The 24108-nt window shown below is 37.1% G+C and overlaps 1 protein-coding gene across 2 annotated transcripts; it reads left to right on the forward strand.

The window, feature by feature from the left end:
* Positions 1-1425: 1425 nt before the first annotated feature.
* On the forward strand, positions 1426-22421 carry slc49a3 (solute carrier family 49 member 3). Of its 2 annotated transcripts, none has more exons than XR_008603705.1 (10): positions 1426-1849; positions 7849-8007; positions 9243-9459; positions 10679-10755; positions 11921-12058; positions 15707-15823; positions 16081-16233; positions 16527-16684; positions 17631-17727; positions 18316-18454. XR_008603705.1 is itself a non-coding variant. In XM_023285323.3 (10 exons), the coding sequence occupies exons 1-10, from the start codon at positions 1688-1690 to the stop codon at positions 18480-18482; spliced, it is 1449 nt and encodes a 482-aa protein (XP_023141091.2). In that variant the 5' UTR covers positions 1426-1687; the 3' UTR covers positions 18483-22421. The 2 variants fall into 2 exon arrangements, 1 of the variants encoding a protein (XP_023141091.2); XM_023285323.3 differs by having other exon boundaries at positions 17627-17727; positions 18316-22421.
* Positions 22422-24108: the final 1687 nt, after the last annotated feature.

The raw sequence follows: 24108 nt of genomic DNA on the forward strand, positions 1-24108 counted from the left end.
TGATGCAGAAAACACACAAATTGGTGCAGTGAATTTCACCAGAATGCAGGAAATTAGGTGTTTGATTCTCTGAATTCCTGGGTGAGACCCTGTGATCCCTGCTAAATGTAAAAAAAAAAAAAAAAAAAATCTACTCCCATGGCCAGGCAAAACACACAGACAAAAGGGTCTCCTTATTTTCTATACTCGATTCTGTGATCAACCAAATAATAAGAATCTGTGCTCTGTAGATTTGGTTTAAATGTTAATGAATGAAAATAGGTGCGTTCAAGACACTGAAACACAAGTGTGAACAGGTTTTCTAATGTTGTATGCCAGCATATAGGTTTCATTTTCATAGAGACACATTAAGCAGAGGGTCTGGGGTTACTCTTCCAAGAAACTCTGAGTGTCAAAACACTTAATCTTCTGCATTTTGTGAATGTTTATGCACCAGTGTGTGCCTTTTTTGGTCTTTTCTATCAACTGTATTACTCATCCCCTTTCTATAGGAAGAACAGCTGAAACATCGGACATTTGAACAACATCTATGTTGTTTGCAAAATGAGTTTCTCAGTAGTTTGTGCAATATCAGTGTCATTATCACCCATAAATTTCATTTTTCAAGTGCAATATTTCAACTTTATGTGCAATATTTTATTGTCTTTTGTAATATTATTTTAAAACCTCAGAATCATTACCAGTATTTTTTCTTACATTTCTATTTTAGTCACATTTTAGCTTACTTATCTTCATTCTCAGTGAGTTATTGTGCTTAAAACTTACTGCTTTTCTCTTCTATTCTATGAATATTTTGCTCTTTAAAAAATGTGTGCAATATTTGTTTTTGTACATACACCAGAATACATGCTAATTTCTTACTCTACTTATATACTTATGTACAAGTGTTTCTATTCAATACCACTGATAGGTGCAATAATGTTATATTTCAGAACTAGTATTTGCGTATATTTTGGTATATTTTATGTTTCATATTCATTCCTTGAATGTTTGCACTGTCTACATCTACTGTCTATATACTATAAATAACTACATTCTTATCTTCATTTCATCTTGTTAGGCACTGCACTTATTCTCATGCAATGTCATTTTGTTAACTGAGGAAAATCTGGCACAAGAATTGCCCGAGTTGTGTCTCATTTTATCTTATCTGCATCAATTTCTGTCAAAACAATTAAAAATTCAATGGAGTGGAATTCTGTGCTGCTTTCAAATGTTTACTCTCCTGCAGACCAGTTGTTTTTATTCAGTATCATACCTGCACATATATACACATACAGTCTTTTTACTTATTGGGGGTAATATTGAGGTTATTCCCTGCATCCTACAGAAATCTAGTCTTTGGTTGTGGGAGGAATTGTTATTTTCAGTTTTTATCCGGACGTAGTGTTTCATCTTGACAATAGAAGATCTTCGTACAGTACAATGACGGTTACCTGATTGTTGATTGTTGACTTTCTCCTGCCGACAAAACTGCTTCCCGGCCCCTATTTGTGACATTAAATGACATTGTAATCCAACACAAGTCAACACCGTGGATTTACGGTTTGTTTTTTAGCGAAACCACGCTGTTTTATCGGCTTTTACCCACCTGACAACAACACAAACGGAGCAATGCCTCGGATATCTGTACAGTGTTGTTAGCCAACGAGCTAACTAGCTAAACCGGCGAACTGTCAGCGGAATAATGGAGAGTTATCACGAAGCCTCCGCCGACAGTCAGACGGTTTCCCCCGGTGTCTGCAGAGGACCAAACCCGGAGCTGAGGAAACTGCTGGTGTTTAAAGTCTACAAGAGACGCTGGTTTGTGCTGCTGGTGTTGTGTTTGTTAAACTGCTCCAACGCTACGGTGAGTCGGAGAAGTTCAAAACAAAGTTCAAATGTTCGCTCGTGTTCTTCAGGTCGGCGTTCCAGAAATGCAGTTTTCTTTCATGGTTAGCAGCTCAGATACATTATTAAATACATGTGTATGTCAAATTGCAATTCTTAGAATGACAAATGTTACAGGGTAGAGTATTACTTTAATTTATGGAGATGGGATCCTTCATAGAGCAGACTGCTGAAATCACTTCATCAGTAGGAAGTAGGTCAGTAGATCAGCACATTATGTTCCAGGGTCAACTATATGCTTGTTGACTGTTTAAAAACAAACAAACAAAAAAGTATACATCAAAAATCTGTTGTTTGTTCTCTCACAGTCAGTAAATTTCTTACTTAAATCAGCAAAACATATAACTACTATTTTACAAATTTCCCTTTATAAAGTACAAATAATATCTAGTCAAACCACGGAAAATAAGTATTAATTCACCTGTTGACTGTTTTAAAAATAAAATCAAATGCAGGCCAAAATTTTTGCGGTGTATGACCATGAAATTGCATAGTTTCACTGGATTAAATCCACAATCAATCAATCAAACAAACAAACAAACAATAGGTAAATAAATAAATATTCTGGGATTTTAAGGGTTTAGGATATATATATATATATATATATATATATATATATATATATATATATATATATATATATATAAACTAAAACTATATATATATATATATTATGTATATATAAAATAACTAAACTGCAATTCTTTAAATGAAAATAAAATGTAAAAAATAAAATTTGACATAAGTTTTCAAATTGCCTTCACCTTTTTTAAAGTGCAGATAAAATTATTCACACAATTTCAGAAAATACATATATTTTTACATGTTGAATGTTAAAAAATGTGTGCATAGTTTCGCTGCATTTAAATACAATGTCCATCTATCATATATACACTATCTATCTATCTATCTATCTATCTATCTATCTATCTATCTATCTATCTATCTATCTATCTATCTATCTATCTATCTATCTATCTATCTATCTAACTATCTATCTATATTTGTAAATTAATTCAGTGAAACCTGCACATTATGTTCAAGGGTCAATACAGATTTTTTTTCAAGAAAAAATATTAATATACTTGTTAAATATAGAAAACAAAGGGCAAATACTATACAAATAAATAAAAATATTTCTTTTATTCAGTGTTTGACAGTAAATTTCGCTCCTTTCATACTGTACTGAAATCAGCAAAAATTACTATTTTATAGGTATTTGCTGTTATTGAAGGAGACCGTGTTTATTAAGGCACAATTACAATTTTTTTTACTGATTTTCCCTTTTTAAAGTACAGATAATATCTAACAAAAATACAGAAAATAAATATTATTAAGTAGTACTTGTTGAGTGTTAAGAAGAAATAAGTAAATAATGCAGGCCAAAATTTTTACAATATGTGACCATGAAATTGCATAGTTTAACTGCATTAAATCCACAATCCATCCATCGATCAATCAATCAACTAATACATAAATAAATCAATAAATATTCCGGGATTTTCAAGGTTCAGGATTTTTGTCAACTAATTGGCCAGTAAATTGATTGGAAATTTGATGCTGAATCAGTTTGACAATTTTTTTGAGAAATAAAGGTGAAAAAAGGTCTGATCGCTGCTTCTAAAACGTGAATATTTTCTGTTTTCTTCACTCCTCTATGACAATAAACCGAATATCTTTGGGTTCGGGACAAAACAAGACATTTTCTATCTTAGGTTTTGGAAAACGCAAAGTTTTCTTTTGCCATTTTATGACATTTTAAACAAAACAGCTGATTGTTTAATCATAAATATAATCAATAAACAAAATATGGCTGCAAATGTATAATGGGCACAAACTGTAACTCATAGTTGCAGAGTCGTGACTCATCTCTGCTTTAAACGTTCAGGGGAAACCTTCTAGGAATCAGATGGAAAACCAAACTTTTGAATTTTAGCTGGAATAGTGGAATAGTCAGTGTTATAATATATGTATAGAATGTGCTTAGATGCTAACACGTTAGCTTCCACTCACCTGATGAGCTGTGATAGGTGGCACTGCAAGAATTTTAAAATTTATGATCACCTCGTCAGAAATTACTGTTGATTGGAGATACTGTGTAAGTTTTTTTTGTCTTTTAATCTATAAATTATTTCTACTTTTTTCTTTTTCTGTCATAAAAGGAGTTGGATACTAAAGCAAGTGTCAGCTTTTGCACTGCTACTCATATTAGATGAGAAATCTCCTGCATTGGTTGCATTTATATGAAGGTTTTTTTCTAGTAAAATGTATTAAACCAGGAGGAGTTACAGGGTGTTTAAATATAATAGATAGGTCAAATGTTTAACTGCGTTGAACCTTAATGTGAGGGGGTCAAAGGGTACCGGTGGCGCTGCTCGGAGGCACATCTAAGGCCTGTGTTTGACCCTTAAACGGGATCAATAAGGGGCCCAGTTTGTAAAATTCTCTGGATAACTGCTCATGTCTGGTCTGCCTGTGTCCCCAGATAAGCACTCATTAAATGGTGTTGGACTTGATGTATTTTTTCAACAGAAATTATTGTCTCACTGATATTCAAATGTAGCATTTATCTTTGACCCAGCTTCCCTTTTCATGCTCCTCTCTTTATGTACAGTATCACGTTTTACTTACACTCGCTGTCTTTTCGGTGTTGTCCTTTAATTGGCTGCTTGTTGCCCTTTGAAAACACATTTGCGGCTGTAATCAGTGTAGGTAGATGACACGCGGTGGCCCTCTAATGTCTGTGTAACTTAGGATCCTTCCCTGGAGATGTTTTCATTGTAAAGTGGAGCGTGCCTGCAGCCCGCCATCAGTCATGCAAGCCGAGACCCTCCCTCACCTACTTCCAGCCCCCACGGGACTCGTCTTCTCTGTGGGAGCTTTTGTCTCCACAGAGCTGGTGCTCCCACTCACAAAAGGAGCTCAGCTGGCAGAGAGTCATTCATGATGTGGCAAATAACAGCTGATGAGCCAGTTCCTCATCAGTCTGAGCGACATTAACGGGCCTAATTAGGGCGTAGAAAAACCTGTGGTGATTGTTAGCCTTTTAAACTACATTGTATGTTAGAGTTCAGTGAAAAAAATGAAGAAGAGGAAAGATTTCTAAAAGAGCATGTAATACCAGATGTCTTTTTTTTAAGAGAAATTAAAATAAATTATTGAGATAGGAATACATAAATTAACTTATGTAATATTATGACTGTCTATTGGACTCTAGTGCTTTTTGCGGAACAAACCAAAATATGTTTTGCAAAGCTGTGAAAATATGTCAATATAATTATTTCATATCCTAATGACTCTAATTTTTACAGTAGATTGTATTTTTTTGAGTAAATCTATTGTTTGCACAGCTAGGTTATTTGTATTTTTGTTTGGCTAAATGAAATTTAGATTGGATGGATTTAAAAATACCAACCAGCCCTACTTTTCCAGTGAAGTTAATGTTGCTACTCACAGTAATTTTCATTGTCAATGAATTTTTCGATTATTTTCATCATGAACCAATCAGTTGTTTCATCCAAAATGTCATGAAATGGTAAAAAAAAATGTTGATTAGTGTTTTCCAAATCCCAAGAAGGCAGATGTTTTGTTCTGTTCACGACTCAAAGATATTCCAATTACTGTCATAGAGGAGTGAAGAAAAAAGAAAATATTCAATCGGTCTATTCCCATTATTGGTGTAGTCTTCAAAACTAACTTTTTCAAACTAAGACTACAGCTAAAACTGAGTTTCATTACAGATTCAACACCTTTGTTGTCATTGTACTGCTGCAGACAACAATACAACAAAATTATGGTGTTACTCTCTGAGTTAGAATATAAAAAACAAGATTGGATACAATAGAATAAAATAACTGATAGCATACACAGTATAAAAAAATGTATAAATAATATCTAGGGAATGTAAACACATGACGAAGTTGTAAACAAAGGTGATGGGATTCACAGAAATTGGCATAATATTGCACATGATTTGATTATTTTCCCAAGAGGCAGGCAGAGATTAATCCGCAGATTCCTTTTGTTTTCTTCTTCTTCTTGCAATCACAGTTTCTTAAAACCCAGCATGAAACCTTAAAACCCAAAGATATTCCCCAAAGAAACTGTTTGAAGAAGCATTGTTGCTTTAAAAATGCCTTAGAAGATAAATTGATCTTTGGTTGTTTAATATATGCTATGTGAAAACCAGAATTATAAATTTGCCCCTTGCAGATGCATTATGTTCAGTGCAGTTTACAGAATATGTTGTTCCTTTGTGTCAGTGGTGGCAGCTGTTATTGGTACGGGGAATGTGTGAAAAGTGTAAAACGCCTCAGAGGCTTTCCTCCCTGTTGTGGACAAGACTGGCATTGTGTGTCCCAATCAGCTGACCGGCTTGAGTCAGCTCAACTGCATGAATGAGGTTTTCTCCATTGTTCACGCAACAGACAACAGTACAGGTGCTGCCTTTGTTGAATGCCAGGGTTGAATTTACAGGTCAGGTCATTGTACATTAGTCAAAGTACGTGCAGTTAGTCTAAACAGTGGGAGTAGTAGTTAAAATACAGGACGTGAAAGAAGCCCTAGAGTTTAAAAAAAAAAAAAAAAAGTACAACAGGGCTAAAATAAAGATATAATAAAATGTTCAAAAGTGATCTAAAAAGCAGCCAAGTATCAATAATTGTGACAGAAATGTAGTGAGAAGGGACTATAAAGCAGTATAACAATAAAAATTGTATTTGTACTGTTTGAATGAATCTACTTAGTTACATACCCCCTTCTCTAAATCCACACATATTCATCACATCTGATCGGGGTGAAGGTATGACAGACTATTCAGCAGGCAATAGTTTTTCCTTGAACATGTTTTTCACCATCTCAGCAACTTTCCGTCACAGTACTGTGGTTTCTAGTAGCATTAAAACATCTCAGCAGAATAACAAGTCGAGATGCACGAGTCATGTGAGAGCAGAACACGAGGGAGGATTAATTAATTATATATATCAGTTCTTTTTCACATGAACTCGTGATTTTTACAATACCGTGTCCATGTCATAAGACTCAACATACTTGAGGAAATCAGGTCATTAAAGTGCAAAGTGGATCTGCATTTACTGACAAAACACATTGTGAAAGTGTTAACAATTTAAAGTCAACACCTAATCAGAAAATGTGATGAGTGAAAAAGTTGTATTTACAGTGTAAGAAAAATGTGATAGAATCAATATTATTCAGTATAATGGTTGTTAGGCACTCATTTAATAGACCTGCAGCTGAATTACTCTGCGATAAAGCTCTTAATTCACATTATTGATCAGGGGTGCACATTAACTGACAGCAGTGAGGAAAAAGCAAAGACTGAAATATCTGTGTTGGCATCCTGCTAAAATAAGCTTTCAGTTTTACCGTTTTTCCACTGAGATGACATTTTTAATTACAGGCTAGGGTCAGTTCAAAGCTTTACACGCTGCAGATTTACTAAAGGCCATTCAGGCTTTATTCTGTCTGGTTTGATTTGATATTGAGGATATAAAAATGCACCAGAGAGATCTCATATTCCAGATTGATCATATGTAAACAACATATTGATCATTTATATTTGAAGTGTTGCTGGATATGACTACTATGCGTATATTAATGATCAAGATAAAAGTCTAAAAGTAAAGGTAGGGAAATTATCCTAAAATGAGCCTAGAGCTTATAGGATTAATGATAATCTTGATTACACTCTCTTAGAAAATTGATCTCTTATATTTATATCTCAGCTCTTAAGAGACTGATCCTATTCTCAAGTTTTAAAATATTTTCCCAAGCGCTCAAAATTCAAGATTAACTTCAGCATCGGTCCACAGTGACTTTATTTGTATAAATTAGTGCTAAAATGATGTTGAGAGTTAATTTAAGAGTAACTAATACTTCTTCAAAGTAATACTTCTTCAGGCCTGATTTTTGAATACAAATCTTTATGTTTGTTCCCAGTTATGGCTCACCTTTGCACCAGTAGCAGACCAGTCTGCCGAGTTCCTGAAGGTCAGTCTGGAGTTGATCAACTGGTTGTCGCTGGTCTTCATGGTGGTGGCCATACCGCTCAGCTTCGGGACCACTTGGATGCTGGACACCCTCGGCTTACGGATCACGGTACAAAATACACTCTGACAACTGGGGCAAAGAGGAAGGGGAATATTATCAGCTTTTCCAGAAAAACTAAATGAGAATCCTGCCATTCCCTCTATTTTATTCTACTGAGAGATACAGTTTATGTCTTCTTTGAGTGTTTTTGTATGAGCCATGGCAAAGTGTGGTTCCTACAGCACAAAGCTTCAACCAAGCAGCTACTGACTTTAGAAGTGTGGAGGAAATAAACAGAGAATGGGAGGATATAATCAGTCATAGATCCTGATTCTGAAAGGTCTGAGACGGAGGCTGAATCAAGGAATAAGAAACAGGTTGCATTCATATTCCTCTCTGAGAGTGAAACTGAATACGGCGTCTTAGTAAGAAGGCAACATTAACAGGAGTTTGAATTATTTCATCAAGGAATGAGGCGGAGTTATGTGACGATCGGCGCTGGTTTGTCCGTCTGTCTGTCAGTGTGCAACATTACTCAAAAACGGAATAACATATTTGGATGAAGTTTTCAGGGAAGGTGAGAAATGACACAAGGACCTTGGGTTTGTTAAAGATTTCTGTATCATTCCGAGATAGCATCACTGTAACTATGACAACAAGTGAACACTACATCAGCTGCCTGCTGACGATCACATGATTGTGATCCTACAACAAATCGACCGCTGCTGACTCATCGGGACTTATCCATCAGAAATGATACAAGGAACAATTGATTAAATTGTGGGGGTGTTTCTGAGTCCCATCAATTCCTTCCGCTTGCTACATATTTAGATCACATGATTCGTATATCTGTACATAACTTACGGATGCATAACACATGCCATATCCTAGCTGAGTCAACGTGAAGCAAGCGAACCAAGCACACTCTCATTCACACCTATGGACAATTTAGAATCCTCATTTGACCTCAGCATATATTTGGACTGTGGGAGGAAGCCAGAAAACCCATTGAGAACCCACGCAGGAACAGGGAGAACATGCAAACTCCACATAGAAAGACCCCAGGCTGAAATTCAAACCCAGGCAACAGTGCTAACCACCGCCCTACACATACAATATAATAATAGACTGGCAATAAGCAGCTGCACGATAGAATAATTAGGATTAAAACTGATCTCAGTAGAGAAGAAAGCCTTCCACAAATACGTCCTGATAGACAGATGATCTCTGAGAGTTAGCTGGAGGGAATACATCCTGAGTCCGTTGCAGCATTTTGACCTTTCACCCTCCTGCCGTCTTTACAGCTGATCTTAGGTGCCTGGCTGAACATGCTCGGAGCCGTGCTGCGCTACATGGGCACGCCGCCGTATCCAGGTTACACGTTCCATTACTCGATAGTGATGTTGGGTCAGACCTTAGCTGCCCTGGCTCAGCCCCTCATCATTTTCACCCCCACCAAGGTGGCAGCTCTGTGGTTCCCCGAGCATCAGCGTGCCACGGCTAACATGATCGCCTCTATGTGTAAGTCACCCTGACATTTACCAAATAGTTCCCAAAGCATGTATACGCTCTTTAAAGAATGTCTGCAGGTTATTAGATTTAAAAAAAATTTTAAAAAAACACTTGTAAGGGGTGTGGTTTTGCTAGCTTGTACTGCACTTAATATACCCTCCAATGTTTCAATCTTAAAAAAGAGCAATTTTTTGTGAATGAATTTATAGGGGTTTTTTCACAAGAAAAAATGAGAAAATGTACACAATTTCTTGCAAAGGATCAGTGAAGTATCTATCTAAAGTCAAAGAAGTGATCAAAGCTATAAATAGAAACTGGTAGAGCTGTGGTTTTTATTGTGATTCACTCATTTATCATGTTTCTTCATCCTTCTTTTCCAATTTACTCAACTCATACACAAAACAACTGAAGTTAAATAAAGCACATTAAAATTATAATAACTGCTAATCTTTTCAACTGCTCGCTACCGCTCAAAAGTTTGGTTCCACTTAGAAATGGCCTTATTGTTGAAAGAAAAGCATTTTTTTTCAGTAAAGATAACATTAATCAGAAATCCAGTGTAGACATTGTTAATGTGGTAAATGACTATTGTAGCTGGAAACAGCTGATTTTTAATGGAATATCTCCATAGAGGTACAGAGGAACATTTCCAGCAACCATCACTCCTGTGTTCTAATGCTACATTGTGTTAGCTAATGCTGTTGAAAGGCTCATTGATGATTAGAAAACCCTTGTGCAGTTATGTTAGCACATGAATAAAAGTGTGAGTTAGTATGGAAAACATGAAATTGCCTGGGTGACCCCAAACTTTTGAACGGTAATGTTATTTCCTGTCATTGTTCACAGCCCTTCTGTCAGATTTGTTCAGTATTAATACGCACAAGTTAAATAGGAACTGAGTCAGTTTCAGCACGTGCTGCAAAGTGCTCTCACATTTTGGCTCATCAGCAAAGTTTTTTCTGCACACAATCTTTAAATGAAGCTTTCATTATGTACAGAAAAACAAAAAAGAGATTAATATACTTAAAGAAAAGCATGTTAAAGAAAATAGAAAATACAAAGCAGACATTGAGTTAAGGTTTTCCTTCTAGATGCTCTGTTTATATTCCGTATTGTCACTGAGACGACTGAAACTGGGAACAGGAAGTCACGGAAGACTGCACTGATTCTCAATATGGAGTAGAAAGCAGAATAACCCTCAGTTGCACTTCCGTTTTCCTCTTCTCAGCCAACCCCCTCGGCGTCCTTCTTGCTAACATCATCTCTCCTATGATGGTGGAAACATCTGCCAAAATCCCAGCACTGGTGAGTTCAACTAAAACAAAGTCTTCAGAAAGCATTCCCAACTCATTAGACTTTGTTTCATTTACTGTATAGTACAATTTGATTATTTTGTGTTAACATCTAGGTATTTCAGTATCCATCTGACCTCAAGGTTGATGTTTCTCAAACATATACTGAACAAACACAGCAGCAGTTTCAGTTCATTCATTAAATAAGGATGTTTTTGTGAAAGGGTGTTATCGGCCAGTAGCTTTTAGCCACTTTTAAGTCATTGTTTTGGTTTCAGGACATTTGCACAATTGTTCAGTATCACTTAACGACTAGCTGGTGAGTTAAACTGAGCATTTTGCAGCAACAAGAATATTTTTCTTAGAAGTAATAATTAATGTTAATCTAGCTCTGTATCTGTTGCATACATAAATACACAGTCTGGACTTCTCTTTTTGGTTCTTGAGGACATTTCACCTCTCATCCAAGAAACCTCTTTAGTCCTAACTGGCTAGAGAATGGAAACAAAGGTGCCTTGGAGTTAAAAGCTGATGGATGTTCTGTAAAAACTTCAGATTGTAAAGAATCAAAATCTGTAAAAATTCTACAAAATTGCTGAAAATAAAACCGTGGAGAGATGCAGCTTTGTGAAATAACCGTGCTGAATAATTTCAATTTGGTAGGCACAACTCTATGCCAAGTTATAGTCGGGGGTGTGCGAGATAAAACAGTACAAATGTGAAATATGAGTGTGAATACCTTTTCCGAAAAATCATAGTTTACAGGAGCAGAGAGGAGGCAGATGAGATTTCCTCATTAAGCCTGACTCGTCTTGGGATCACCAATATCTTCCAGATGATCCACCTGTTAAAGAAATATGTAGAACAATACACACTTTTGGTTACATCCATTACACACACCAGCTAACTGAGGAGTCTTTTTTATGTGTTAGGCTCTCCTCTCTCCATTCCCCTGTGGTGTGAGGTAACAATATCAAAAAATCTGAAAAAACAACAACTCTATTGCTTTAGAATTAGAGGACTCCCACAGGGAATTGTGGGATTGCACCTGCTAATACAGAAACCTGCAGCTGCTGAATGCTGGTTCTGGTCGCCTCGCTCTCTAATGATGATAAATTGTCTTTGATTTAAGGTGCTAACACCCATTTATCACCACATTGCACGTGTTTGTCCTCTAGCTGCTTGCCTATGCAGTGCCGACATGCATCATCTGTTTCCTAGCAACAGTGGGGATACGGAGCAGCGCCCCCCCGACACCGCCATCAGCGAGCGCCGAGTCCTCCGGATCAGAGCCCTACGTACAGGGGATCAAACTGGTAAGAACACACAAGGAAGAAGATATCACCAACTCAAAATCTGAAGCTGCATCGGTTAGATTTTTATCTATAATTAAGACAAATAATCATCCATCCCTTATCTAAAAACCACTTAATCCTCATCAGGATCGTGGGTGGCTGGAGTGTATCCCAGCTGACTTAGATTTAAAGTTAATTTTTTGGCCTTTTTAGACTTTATTATATAAGACAGTGGAGAGAGAGACAGAAAACGTAGGGAGTAGAGTAGCAGCAAATGGCCATGGGTCGGACGCGAACCAATTACCGCTGCATCGGGGACTGTAGCTGCTGTTGTATGGGTCATTCGCTCAACCAGGTGAGCTACCGGTTCGCCCAGACAGGTCACCAGTCTATCACAGGGCTACACATAGAGACAAACAAGCACACTCATATTCACACCTATAGATGATTTAGAATCACCAGTTAACATCAGCATGTTTTTGGACTGTGGGAGGAAGAACCCGGAGAAAACCCATGCATGCACAGGGAGAACATGCAAACTCCACGCAGAAAGATCCCACGTAGTTATTAATTAAGCAGACAATTAATCACTCAGTCATTTTTTTATAACAATAACTCAAATGGAAATGTGAGAACAATGTGATGATGTTCAATTATTAGCGGAATCTGCAGCTCTTTTTGATTTTTGGCTGCACAAAGCTTCACAGTGAGTTTCAGCTTGTTGTCTTAGCTCTCTGGTCCACAACTTCATAATTCTGGTTCACACTTTGGATCTAATGTTTTGCATCCGAACAGAAAAACTAAATTTGACATTCTAGTGCAGAACTTGCACACTTCTGCACCTTCAGTTTTAATGATGAGTCACTTTAACAGGCACTTTAACCACAGGCTGCTACTGTGGACACTTTAAACTGAGACAATTTCATTTTCATTTTAGCTGCAATCCATCTCACGGAGTGTGTGTGTTTAAACTCGTTCTTTTTTTATTGGATGCCTAGTGAAACACCTCATCTTGCCTGCACTACGGTTGTAAGTCCAGCTAAATGACAATAAAAGTTGATTTGGTTTGGATTGGATTTAAAATATACTAAATATGTCCGCTCCATAATAGCTTCTTTTGAGCGTTGCTTTGTGTAAACACGACATAATTTAGTACAGAATTGAAGCACGCTGCTGTTCGGTTTAGAATGATTTTAGCAACCTTGAATCTATTTAACCCCTAGATGCATAAGTGGGTAAAAAATGACCCGATGGGGTCGTTTCTTTTGCTCTCTTTTTATAATAAAAAGTTTTTATCATTTAATTTTCCGGCTATTCCTGAAAAAATGTGTTTTTGATATCATTCCATTTAAATTTTTAAGTTGCCTTTTATCCTTTTTAAGAAATTCTAATATTTGTATCACTACCCCAAACTTCCATAAGAGGGTCAATAATAACCCTTCTGCATTTCCCACAGAATCTCATGGAAACCTGAGATTCTTATCAGTTGTGACTGTCAGGAATATATTTACTGTGGACCACACACACTATGTCAGAAGTGTCAGTCTTCTTTTTCAATTATCACAATGTTCAATATCTGTTATAAAGTGAAAAATAAACATATTTCAAACAGGAAACCGTTTTTGTGTGGACAAAAATATAATATAAAAGTGATTATTCTTAACCAAAATTGTAAAAATGGCATAAAAACACATGATTCTTATACGGGTCAGTTTTGACCCACTTATAGAAGAGTGTAGGGTCCAATCATGCATGCATCTAAGGTTTAAAGGAGAAATTAAACTGTATCTTAAGGGGTTAAACTCACTGCAGAAGCTCTAAAAAGAAGCAACAACATAACAACAGATATAACTCTGGTGTCAGAAACAATTCTACAAAACCATATCAAGAAGAGACATCCAGTTACCACGCAGTGATTTCACTGCTTGCTTTTACATTTACAGTATGCACACGGAACGATTTAATGAAAGGACAGAAAGGGAATTAAACAGTAATGGAAATAATGATGGGTTTCAAAGCTCAGCTCTGACGTTTCTAACAGCAGCATTCTTTTCTTTGAAGGTGACATTTGCGAGCTCCTCTCTGCACCAGCAGCATGTGTACCTGCATTGATGTGGTTTCTTCCTGCAGCGGCTGACATTTCTGTCTGCTGCAGGGAGGTTTCTAACAGAGGCCATGATGAGTGTGTCTGGAGTGACGATGTTCTTTCTGCCTCCTTGACATTTCCACCTGAATGTGGTGCTGATAACAAGTCCTTGTTATAACCCAAGCAGGGTGTGCTTCTGTCACATTTCTGCTCAGTGTGGGCTCATTTTTCACTGCAATGTAAAGTCTTGTCCCTTTGTGGGAACAACACAACCATGGCTAGAAGTAGAGAGAACTCAGAAATAGCTTCTGTTCAGTATAACACAGGCATAATAGGGTAAATCAAAAACAAAAGTTGAATTTTTTCTTGTTTTACAGAAGTTGAAAAAAATGGAAATTATATGTAAAAGTCCTTACAATAGTTTCTCTATGTACTATTAATATTTAACTGTATTTTTACAAACTCTTCCAACTGTTTTTAAAACTACTGCAAATCAACTTCTCAAAGATATTCCACCAGTTACTCTGCATGTACCTTCTAGCAACTTGCTTCTCTACAGACCGTTTTCTTTAAGCTTTATTTTTTATTTTTCAAAGTATATTTCTTTTACAGACAGTGGCTAAACAAAATACATCCAAAATACATCCAAAGCGTATAACAGTATTGTGTTGCTGTTCACAATACTGTTATACACTTTGTAATTGTGTTTATCTGTATTTTGTTCAGGGGATCAGTGGTTAGCACTGTTGCCTTTCAGCTAGAAGATCCCCGGTTTGCGTCCCTGGGATCTTTCTGCATGGAGTTTGCATGTTCTCCCTGTGCATTCTTGAGTTCTCACTGTGTTCTCTGGCTTCTTCCAAGTCCAAAAACATGCTGGGGTTAATTGGTAACTCTAAATTGTCCGTAGGTATGAATGTGAATGTGATTGTTTGTCTCTATATTTAGCCCTGTGATAGACTGGTGACCTGTCCAGGTGTCCCCTGTCTTCACCATAAGTCAGCTGGGATAGACTCCAGCCCCCCCACAACCCTAATGAGGATCAAGTGATGTATAGATAGTGGATGGATGGATCACCCATCCTGCAGTTCAGCTGAAAAGTCACAGAATGTTTGAATGAATCATGACTTCTCAAATATTGTATTTTTGAGGCATGTAGATTAAAGTGATTTTGATGAAATATTATAATTTTAAGCTTAGATTTGGTTCATTTTCTCAGTGGAACAGGACAGCAAGCACGATTACCTCAAGGACTGTTAAATTGTTTTGTTGAGGGTTATATATTCATATTCACCTTTCATTAAACTTTGCAGGTTTACCTTAGGTGTGTATTTCAGTTCTGTTGCAGGCGTAAATGAAGCAAGGTAGGGAGGCAGATAAAGTAAAAAGAGACAGGTGCAAAATCAGAAAATCTCTTTAAACCTGCAGCATAATTGCTTTACCATTTGTTTTGTTTATTTCCAGTTATACTCATCATTTTCTCTGCTCTCTGTGCATGTTTACCTTGTTGAAATGCTGTTGCTGCAGTGAGTTTGTTTTTCCCATGAGGCTTTTCTCACAAATCCACCGGTCTGTTTCTTGTGTAGTTACTGAGGAACAAAGCCTACCTCATCCTGCTGCTGTGTTTTGGCTCGGGCATGGCTGTCTTCACCTGCTTCTCCACACTGCTGGAGCAGATCCTGTGCATGCAGGGATACACCGATGTAAGTACACAGCAGGATAACTGCACCGTCTCGATTAGCAATGAGGAAAAATATACATGGAGTGGCAGAATTATAGCCAATTTAATGAAAAAGAACAGCACAGGCAGCATGATTGAGACTATATACAGAGAGAAGCTGAAAAATGTCAAATATCAAATATGCAGCAAAATAAAAGCACATGAATCCTGTTGGTCTTTCTGGAACACTTGCTAATTTGGTCATTTACTCACTAAACCTATAAAATCCGACCTTCACAGGACTTTGCCGGATTGTGCGGCGCTCTCTTCATCGTGTTTGGGATCATCGGCGCCGGCGCTCTGGGTCTGTACGTCGACAAGACCAAGAAGTTCATCGAAGCCACAAAGATCAACATGAGCTTCACTGCTTTGTCATGCATCGCCTTCTCAGTGGTAAGAACAGCCATTTATTTATTACTTAAAGCACAGTAGATGATCTATGACTGCGAGGTTAATGAAGAGAGAGGTTTCTGGAGAATTGTGACAAACTTAAAGAGCAACGTAGCCCCCTTTTCTGAGCTTAACTCTGTATGGTTTTGAAAAATAGAAAAAAAAAAAAAAAAAAAAGATGTGCGAGGGATAGCGACAGCATCGGATATTAGTGTGGTGGAATGGTTCTACTTTTGGTGTTCATAAATTTGCACTTCAGCTCAAAGCTTTTCTTCTGTCTGCTCTCTGCCCATCAGGTTTCTCTGATGCCACAGCAGAAAGCCGCCGTGGCCGCCGTCTGCGCTCTCTTTGGCCTGTTTGGTTTCTCCATTTACCCGGTGGCGATGGAGCTGTCGGTGGAGTGTTCGTATCCAGTTGGAGAAGCCACATCCGCTGGACTCATCTTCATATCAGGGTACTACAGTCTGAGCACCACTTACACACATTAGACAGCAATAAATAGACTAAAGTCTGATTAGGACTCAAAATTTTCTGCTTTTACAGAAGTTTATCAAAATATATCTGGTGTCTGCACATTTTTAGAATTAAAATTTTAAATTAATTAATGCAAAATTAGGCTCTTAATTCCTTAAATCCATCTTTCAAAGTATTAGAAATCTTCCAGAGGTGGACTATGAGATCTATTTTGTGTATTTTTTTGCATATCTGTGTAAAGAATTAGATTGAGGTCAGGCTGCAGAAAATGTTCGATTTTGTGGTTTTGATGAGACATGAGTGACTCCAGGAGGATATTATTGTTAGATAGCTCCAGTTTAGAGAAAAGAAGGTAAATTTGGACTTGTAGATGCACTAGATCTTCAAACTGTGAACAAGGAGAGGTGATAAACCCATCATTGTTTAGTAACAAACCTTAACTTTCTGGGAGAATGTGCTCACTGTAATATATTGCACATAATACAATATATACAGCGGCTAAATCTAACATGGATAAGAGGCTTCTGTATGTGTGGTTTTAGTATTAAACTACAATAATTCACATGTTAGCAGCCAAAAGAAAAAAAAATTGCCAAAATCCTGAACTTTAGAGTCGCTGTTGTGGTGATTAAATTAAAATATTTTATCACATGGGATTTAAAGTTAACATCCTCAAATCCGCAGATACCCTGAATGAACAGGTCCACATAGGCAGATCTTCACAGTTCTTATGTCATACATGTAATATGCTTCTGTTGAGAGAAAGCACTGTTAAAGCTCATAACGTACTGGAAGATAAACTGAAATATATTGAAAAAGTAAGTAAAGCTATAATGCTGCTCCACTGTTTAATATTCATCTTAACAGTGATCATCTGTTGGACTGGATCTGCTCATATGAAACTCATGTTTCGGTCTTTCAGACAGGTTCAGTCGGTTCTCTACATCATCCTCCTTCAGGCTTTAACCAAACGGATCAGCGCTCCTCTGTCCACCTGTGGAGACGTAGTCCTGAGCTGGAAGGGTAAGTCACATGATGTTACACCTCCATCACACCTCTGAATGCTCGTGGATTTTTAATGTGCTCAATTTAAAGCATCAAATATTAGCTGAATTGGTCATCATGAGTGTCTGACTGCAGTTAACGGACCTCAAATTAGAGCTGAACCGTCTTTGCAGCTTTCCTCATTTTAACAGCTCCACCCCACAACAGTTATTAGTTTCATTACTGTCTAATCTGACAGTTATTTTCTTGATAATTTGACTAGTTTGTTCATAAAATCACATCTTGCTTTATTTGACCAACAATCCAAAATTCTAAAAAGTTCCATTTCTGTCACGTGTAATAAAGAAATATGGCAAATGTGTTTTACTTTTGCTATGTAATGATTAAAACATTGATCAGAATCTTCATTTGTTGTCAAACAATAGTAGAATAATCTGCCATACTGTTATGGAAAATTATATTGTTCCTGTTTTTTTATCCAGTATATGGTCAATGTACTTCTTGTATCAAAGAATTGCATGGAAAAGTAACACTAAATATTAATTCTGATGATGAAGTTAAAGAAAAATGTTAACTTCCTGTCGATCTTCTGGTTGCCTCCCTCAGTGCCCATGTTGGTGATGGCGGGAATCTGCACTTTTTTCACCTGCTGCTTCCTCATCTTCTTCAACACTCGCTACAGACGACTGGAGGCCGAAGAAGAGGCGACGTACGGGACTAAACAAAGCAACAAGTCGAGCAGCAGTGAGGACGCTCCAAGCGTGGAGACATGAAGCCGCTTAAAACAAAGGGAATTATGGGTGAGGTTGCACCGGAGGAGGAAACTAGTTTGTTCTCAGTTTAGTTACTTATAAGTTTTTATTTTGCTGTCGTTGAAATCACGACATTCAGACGGACTTAGATTCTTTTTGTATATTTGGGCCAAACTTTTTGGGTATGTTGCTGCTTCTATGTAATAATCAGATTTTTTTACGCACAAAAAAGTCGTCTTAAGGAGGTGAGTTTGTGTAGATCATAAAGTAACCAGTCTGTTATGGATACAGAATGTAACAATCGTGTATTTAAATCATTGTGGCATTAACGCTTAAATAACATAACTTAACTTTGATTCAGGTACTGGGAGAGAAAGTCCAACCTCCAAAATGAGCCTGAATGTGTTGCTGGTACAGAATTAAACCATATAATTATTAGAGAGGATGCTGCAGACTCTTCTGATTCCTCCAAATTTGTTGTTGTGGAGAGGAAACGCACACAAATCCTGAGTTTCCTCAAAGCAGCATGCAGTTACTTTGTTTACATGGCTGTCAAACACCCAAATGATCAGGTAGGGAGGTAGTATTTGGAGAAAATAATCACAGGTACTGTAGCACTCAGCAGCAGTGTGGTCGCTCTCCATAGAAACACTCTGGAAAAACGCATATTTTTCATTTTCAGTGAAATTTAAGATGTAGATCCTCTAACTGTTGGGCAGTTGTTAGCATTCTGAGTTCATGTGTCCACGCTCCATCACCACCCTGACTCATGTTCAGCTTCAGAACGCAGCAGCTTTAAAGGACCGGTATGAAGGATTTAGTTACATCTAGCGGTGAGGTTGCAGATTGCAGCCAACTGAAAACCTCTTTTTTAAGCATACAGGAGAGCCACTGAGGCCACTGCTTTAACATAAAAACATGAGACACCCACATCAAGTCAGGAGCACCAGAGGACTGAATATTACGACGCCACTTTGACGTAGCTGGGCTTTCTCTCTGTGAGTCGGCTCGACAAAAACTAAAACCTCAGAGTTAACAGGTGTCACGAAGGCGGTTTTCTACTTTCTTTGTTATTTAAGACTTTCTGTTCACATAAGAGGCATTTAATGCGTCATGTGATTCTTCTTCCACACAAAATGAAATAATCGTGTGGAGCTGCTTTAGTCAAAAGGTTGTTTTAATGGAGAAAAATGAGGAACAGAAGCGTTTCTGATGGTTAAACGCTGCTACTGCAAATAATGCAAGACATGCTTGTAGAAAACATGCATAATGTATTTATTTGAGCAATTAATGCAAGTAAGAGCTATAGAATAGTTATTAAGCTTTATATATTTAACCCTCGTGTCGTCCTGCAGCTCAAAATTGACCCGTTTTAAAGTTTTAAAATGTGAAAAAAAATATATTTTCACAGTGAAACTTCTGATGTCCACATTTTCAACATTTTTGGGAAATCTTCGAACATTTTTTGGTGAAAAAAAAGAAATGTTAAAAATGTTTAAGAACATTCACAAAAAAAAAAATCAACCAAAGTCCAGCAAACTTCACTGGATTTTGGTTGATTTTTTAGTGAATGTTCTTAAAGAAAATATTTAAAAGTTTTACTGATATATATGTAATCACTAGATATTTTTAGGATTTTTTTTGGAAGATTTTTACTCATTTTCTTGAAAAATTTTCTTGCCAAATTTGGGGGATATTTTTTTTTTTTTTTTAAATAAAACTTTTAAGGGAAACTTTCAAGGAATTATAGGAGTTTTCTTCCTGAAGGTTTTGCAATTTTTCAGAAATTTGGGGAATTTTTTTGCTGATTTTTTGGATTTTTTTCAGACAAGAAAACAATATTTTTTTGCACCCGTAAATGAGGACAACAGGAGGGTTAAGCATGATATTGTATTGAAGTGCATTTAGGTCTGACATTGTCCCATAATGCAGGAAATCACTTTAGTTTATGGCCAAATCAAAATGAAATTAATGTTACCGATTGAATATTCTCTGTAATAAATACCAGTAGAACAATCAATGTTCTATCAGCTGCAGTACCAGCATGGAAACAGACTTGACAGCAAATCAGGACCAAACATAAAACCTATTGATATGATTTCTGCATCACCAGCTGAATACATGTGGTGTTCCCATGGCAACATCATGCATACAGTATGCGATACTGTAACTGCACGGCTTCATTCAGTGGTTTTAGTAACATACAGATGGAAATCTCAGTGTCACACGTGAGCGCAAAGACGAACAAAATTAACTTCACAAGTGAAGAGTTGTATTCTATAACAAAGATCCATTTTAGGGGGAAAGTATGTTCTCAGGTTAAATTCAGCAGTTGTTGTCCCAAACATAAAGTCATAAGTCATTTACCCTTTTAAACTAGAAATGGTTTTATATAAGCGAGTATGACCATTTCCCCAAATGGCAAATATACAAACTGACACAAGAGGCGCAAGCTTTACACAGTAGTACGCTCCATAAAAGAGATTTAAATCTAAACTCTGAACTGAACCTGGACCAGGTTAGCTCCACAGCATCAGTTACCATGGTGACCTAGCAGGTTAAAACAGCCACCTTCATGATACTGAAAGCTCTGACTTTTAGCTCAACATACCTCACTAACCCACTAAGCATGTTTGTTTTCTTCAACATTCACATCCATGAATTCATCGTTCAAGAGATTTATTTAACCAAATAACTAAATCAATACATAAATGGAGAACTGAACTGGGGGAGCAGAACTAAACCAAACTACTCAGAACTCTACAAACAAACTATGAATACAAAAACGGAAGTCTACAAAACTAAACAGAATTGACAAACTAAGCTAAGGAGGGGTATTCACAAGATGGGGAACAGAGTCCAAAAGTGGGGAAGCAGAGTCTAGTGGGGATATAAGTCTGTGATCCGGCAGAGAGTGAGTGAAGGAGCTGGGTTTATATAGTGGAGGTGTAATTGCAGACAGGTGAGGTAAATGGGCTGATCAGTGCAGGTGATTCACATAACTGTAATCAGGAGTGCAGGCAGGTGAGTGAGAGTGAGACAGGCAGAAAGACAGACCAACAGGTGCAGACAGAGGTACCAGACAAGGAGGGAGAGGTGACATGGGGCGAGTGAGGGAGAGAGAGAGAGAGAGAGACCAGAGAGAGTGAGAATAGGGAGAGATGGAGGACAGACAGGAACAAGGAGGGAGAAGGACGGAGAAGAACAGGGACAGGAGCAGAGACTATAACACACTAGGAGCTGTGCATCTCTGCACAAGGAAACTACCTCACTGGGGATGGCAGCCAAATGTACATCAGGTTATTTTAAAAATGTACAGTCTGAACTCTGGGGTCTCCGCTCCAATAAAAGGCTCAGTCTAAGCTAACAAAAACACAATTTGTAGCCCTTCATTGATAATAAAGACATAACTATGGAAGCTGTATTCCATTACTGATAAACAGCCCCCTAAATCCTACACACTGGTTCTTTAAGCTGCAGTGAATGCGTGTGTTTACAGCAAATAACTTTCATTTTGATTCTCTGAGACAGACAAGAAAACCGGATGTCTTGTCTCATCATATTAGGCACAACCGTGTGTCAATCTGTTCTTCTAAAACCGCTATTAAAGCTACTGTTTGCCAACATGCTCCAAGTAAAATGTATAACTTTACAGGGTTTTTTTGGCAGATTTCTCAAAACTTTTAGACACAAGCATCTGAAGTGAAACCAGACTGTTTCCAGTTACAATGAGCAGACAAACCCAATAAAACATATAATACAGCAATACTGACTAAATAACTGTTGTGCCACTGTAAAAAAAAAAAAAACGAGCTTTAACTACCTATTAGTGCCTTATTGTTGTATGTAACGCTGCTTTGTTAAGGACTGCACGTTACAGATGGAGACAGTTGTTGGTTTTGTGCAATAAAAGACAAACTGTACTGATTCTGTCAAAATAAACTGTCTGATGCCAAATCACTGGTTTGTCATTGATGAGCACACATTTCTGAATGTTTTGAATGGTTTCAGCTTTTCTTTCTTCACTAGTCATAAAGAGGACTAAGTAAACTGTTGGTTTATTTCCCAAAGAGAAAATCTGAGATACTTTAACCCTCCTGTTTTGTTGCGGGTCAAACTGACCCATTTTAAAGTAAAAAATGTAAAAATAAATGATTGTTAAAAGTATTTTTGGTATGTTTTGTGTTAATATATTAACTCCATAAAAAGAAAGAAAATCAAAATGTGAATCCGACCTCCAAACTCCACATTTCCAATCTGATGCAGCATTTCTGGGATGCACCGTAAAGAGCCTGATCCATGAAGGCCGACAACACAAACGTTACGAGGCGTTTAACCCATTTAATCCCAAATTTTTCCCTGCAAAATCAGTGCATGTATTTCACTCCTTAGACCTCCCTAACACATAATATGGATACATTTTTTCATTTCATGTTGGTGTTGTTAGTGAAAATGTAGGTTTTATACTCGGTAATAACTGTTGTCAGTGGGAAACTGCATAGCCTAAATTTACACAAATTCTTCAGTTTGACCCATTTAACCATTAAAAAACTTATGACATATATGGACTTACCAGGTGAACATCTTCATCATCCTCCTCCAGATAGGTCACCTCTGCTTAACATTCAGAAGTCTAGCAGACAAATGGCCTGTTTCGCCCTGGTACTCTCTATCTGAGTGGTCACTATCAGTCAGTTTTAACTGAATCTTTTTCAACTGCAGGAATGACTGATGTAGCACATACTAGTTAGGGGCTCTTTTAAGTCTAGATCAGGGGTCACCAACCTTTTTGAACCCGAGAGCAACTTCAAGGGTACTGAGTAGTACGAAGGGCACCTTGTTTGATACAAACTTCCTCAATAGCAAACTTGCGCCATCATCTTTAAACAATAATAATAATAATGAAAATAATATGTAAAAAGACTGTCTGATCACGTTTATGTTAATTAGTCCTTACAATAATTATTAACAACGACTTCCACAACAATGACGGTAGGAAACACACACACACACACATATATATATATATGGAAATCTGTTCCAATATTTAAAAGTCAGAGGTATCCCATCTCTGAAACTTTGGTAAATATCTTTCTTGGCAGTTTTGTATGAATTAGCATATTTGCAGCATTTTGTTCAAAATCACACCAGTTAGATTTCTGTGCAAATTGTCACTTCTAAACTTTTCAGGAAATCATTAACTGTCATCAAATCATGCTTCATTTGTGCAAACTACCACCTTTGTAACATTTTTGAACAATTCATGAACTCTGTCCCATGTTTGTACAAATTATCAGTTATGTAAAAAAAAATCAACTCTTTCACATTTTGAAATAAATCCTATCACATTAATACTAATCACCAGTATTTTGCACCAGCATTGCAACATTTTTAACAGATCATAACAACAAATCATTACATGTTTTCAACAAATTATTTTTCACATTTTTGTGTAATGGCACGGTGTTTTGAATGACAACATGTTACCTCTTTCTTTGTCTGTAAATGTGTGTTAGTGGGAAGCCTGGTGTTGCAGAGCTTATCATGTCTTACCTTTACCTTGCAGCTCACAGTTCAGATGGTTCAGTTTCCCAGTGATGTCCGTTAAAAATGCAAGGGCAAGAATCCACTCAGTGTCCTCAAGCAG

Source organism: Amphiprion ocellaris, chromosome 13, assembly GCF_022539595.1.
Source record: "Amphiprion ocellaris isolate individual 3 ecotype Okinawa chromosome 13, ASM2253959v1, whole genome shotgun sequence".
In the NCBI taxonomy this organism is placed as follows: domain Eukaryota; kingdom Metazoa; phylum Chordata; class Actinopteri; family Pomacentridae; genus Amphiprion; species Amphiprion ocellaris.

Bases quoted from the DNA above. Each gene is read 5' to 3' on its own strand.
- slc49a3 (XM_023285323.3), top strand. From the start codon at position 1,688: ATGGAGAGTTATCACGAAGCCTCCGCCGACAGTCAGACGGTTTCCCCC. The intron at 1,850-7,848 runs GTGAGTCGGAGA...GTTTGTTCCCAG, and splicing joins TAAACTGCTCCAACGCTACG to TTATGGCTCACCTTTGCACC. The intron at 16,685-17,626 runs GTACTACAGTCT...TCGGTCTTTCAG, and splicing joins GGACTCATCTTCATATCAGG to ACAGGTTCAGTCGGTTCTCT.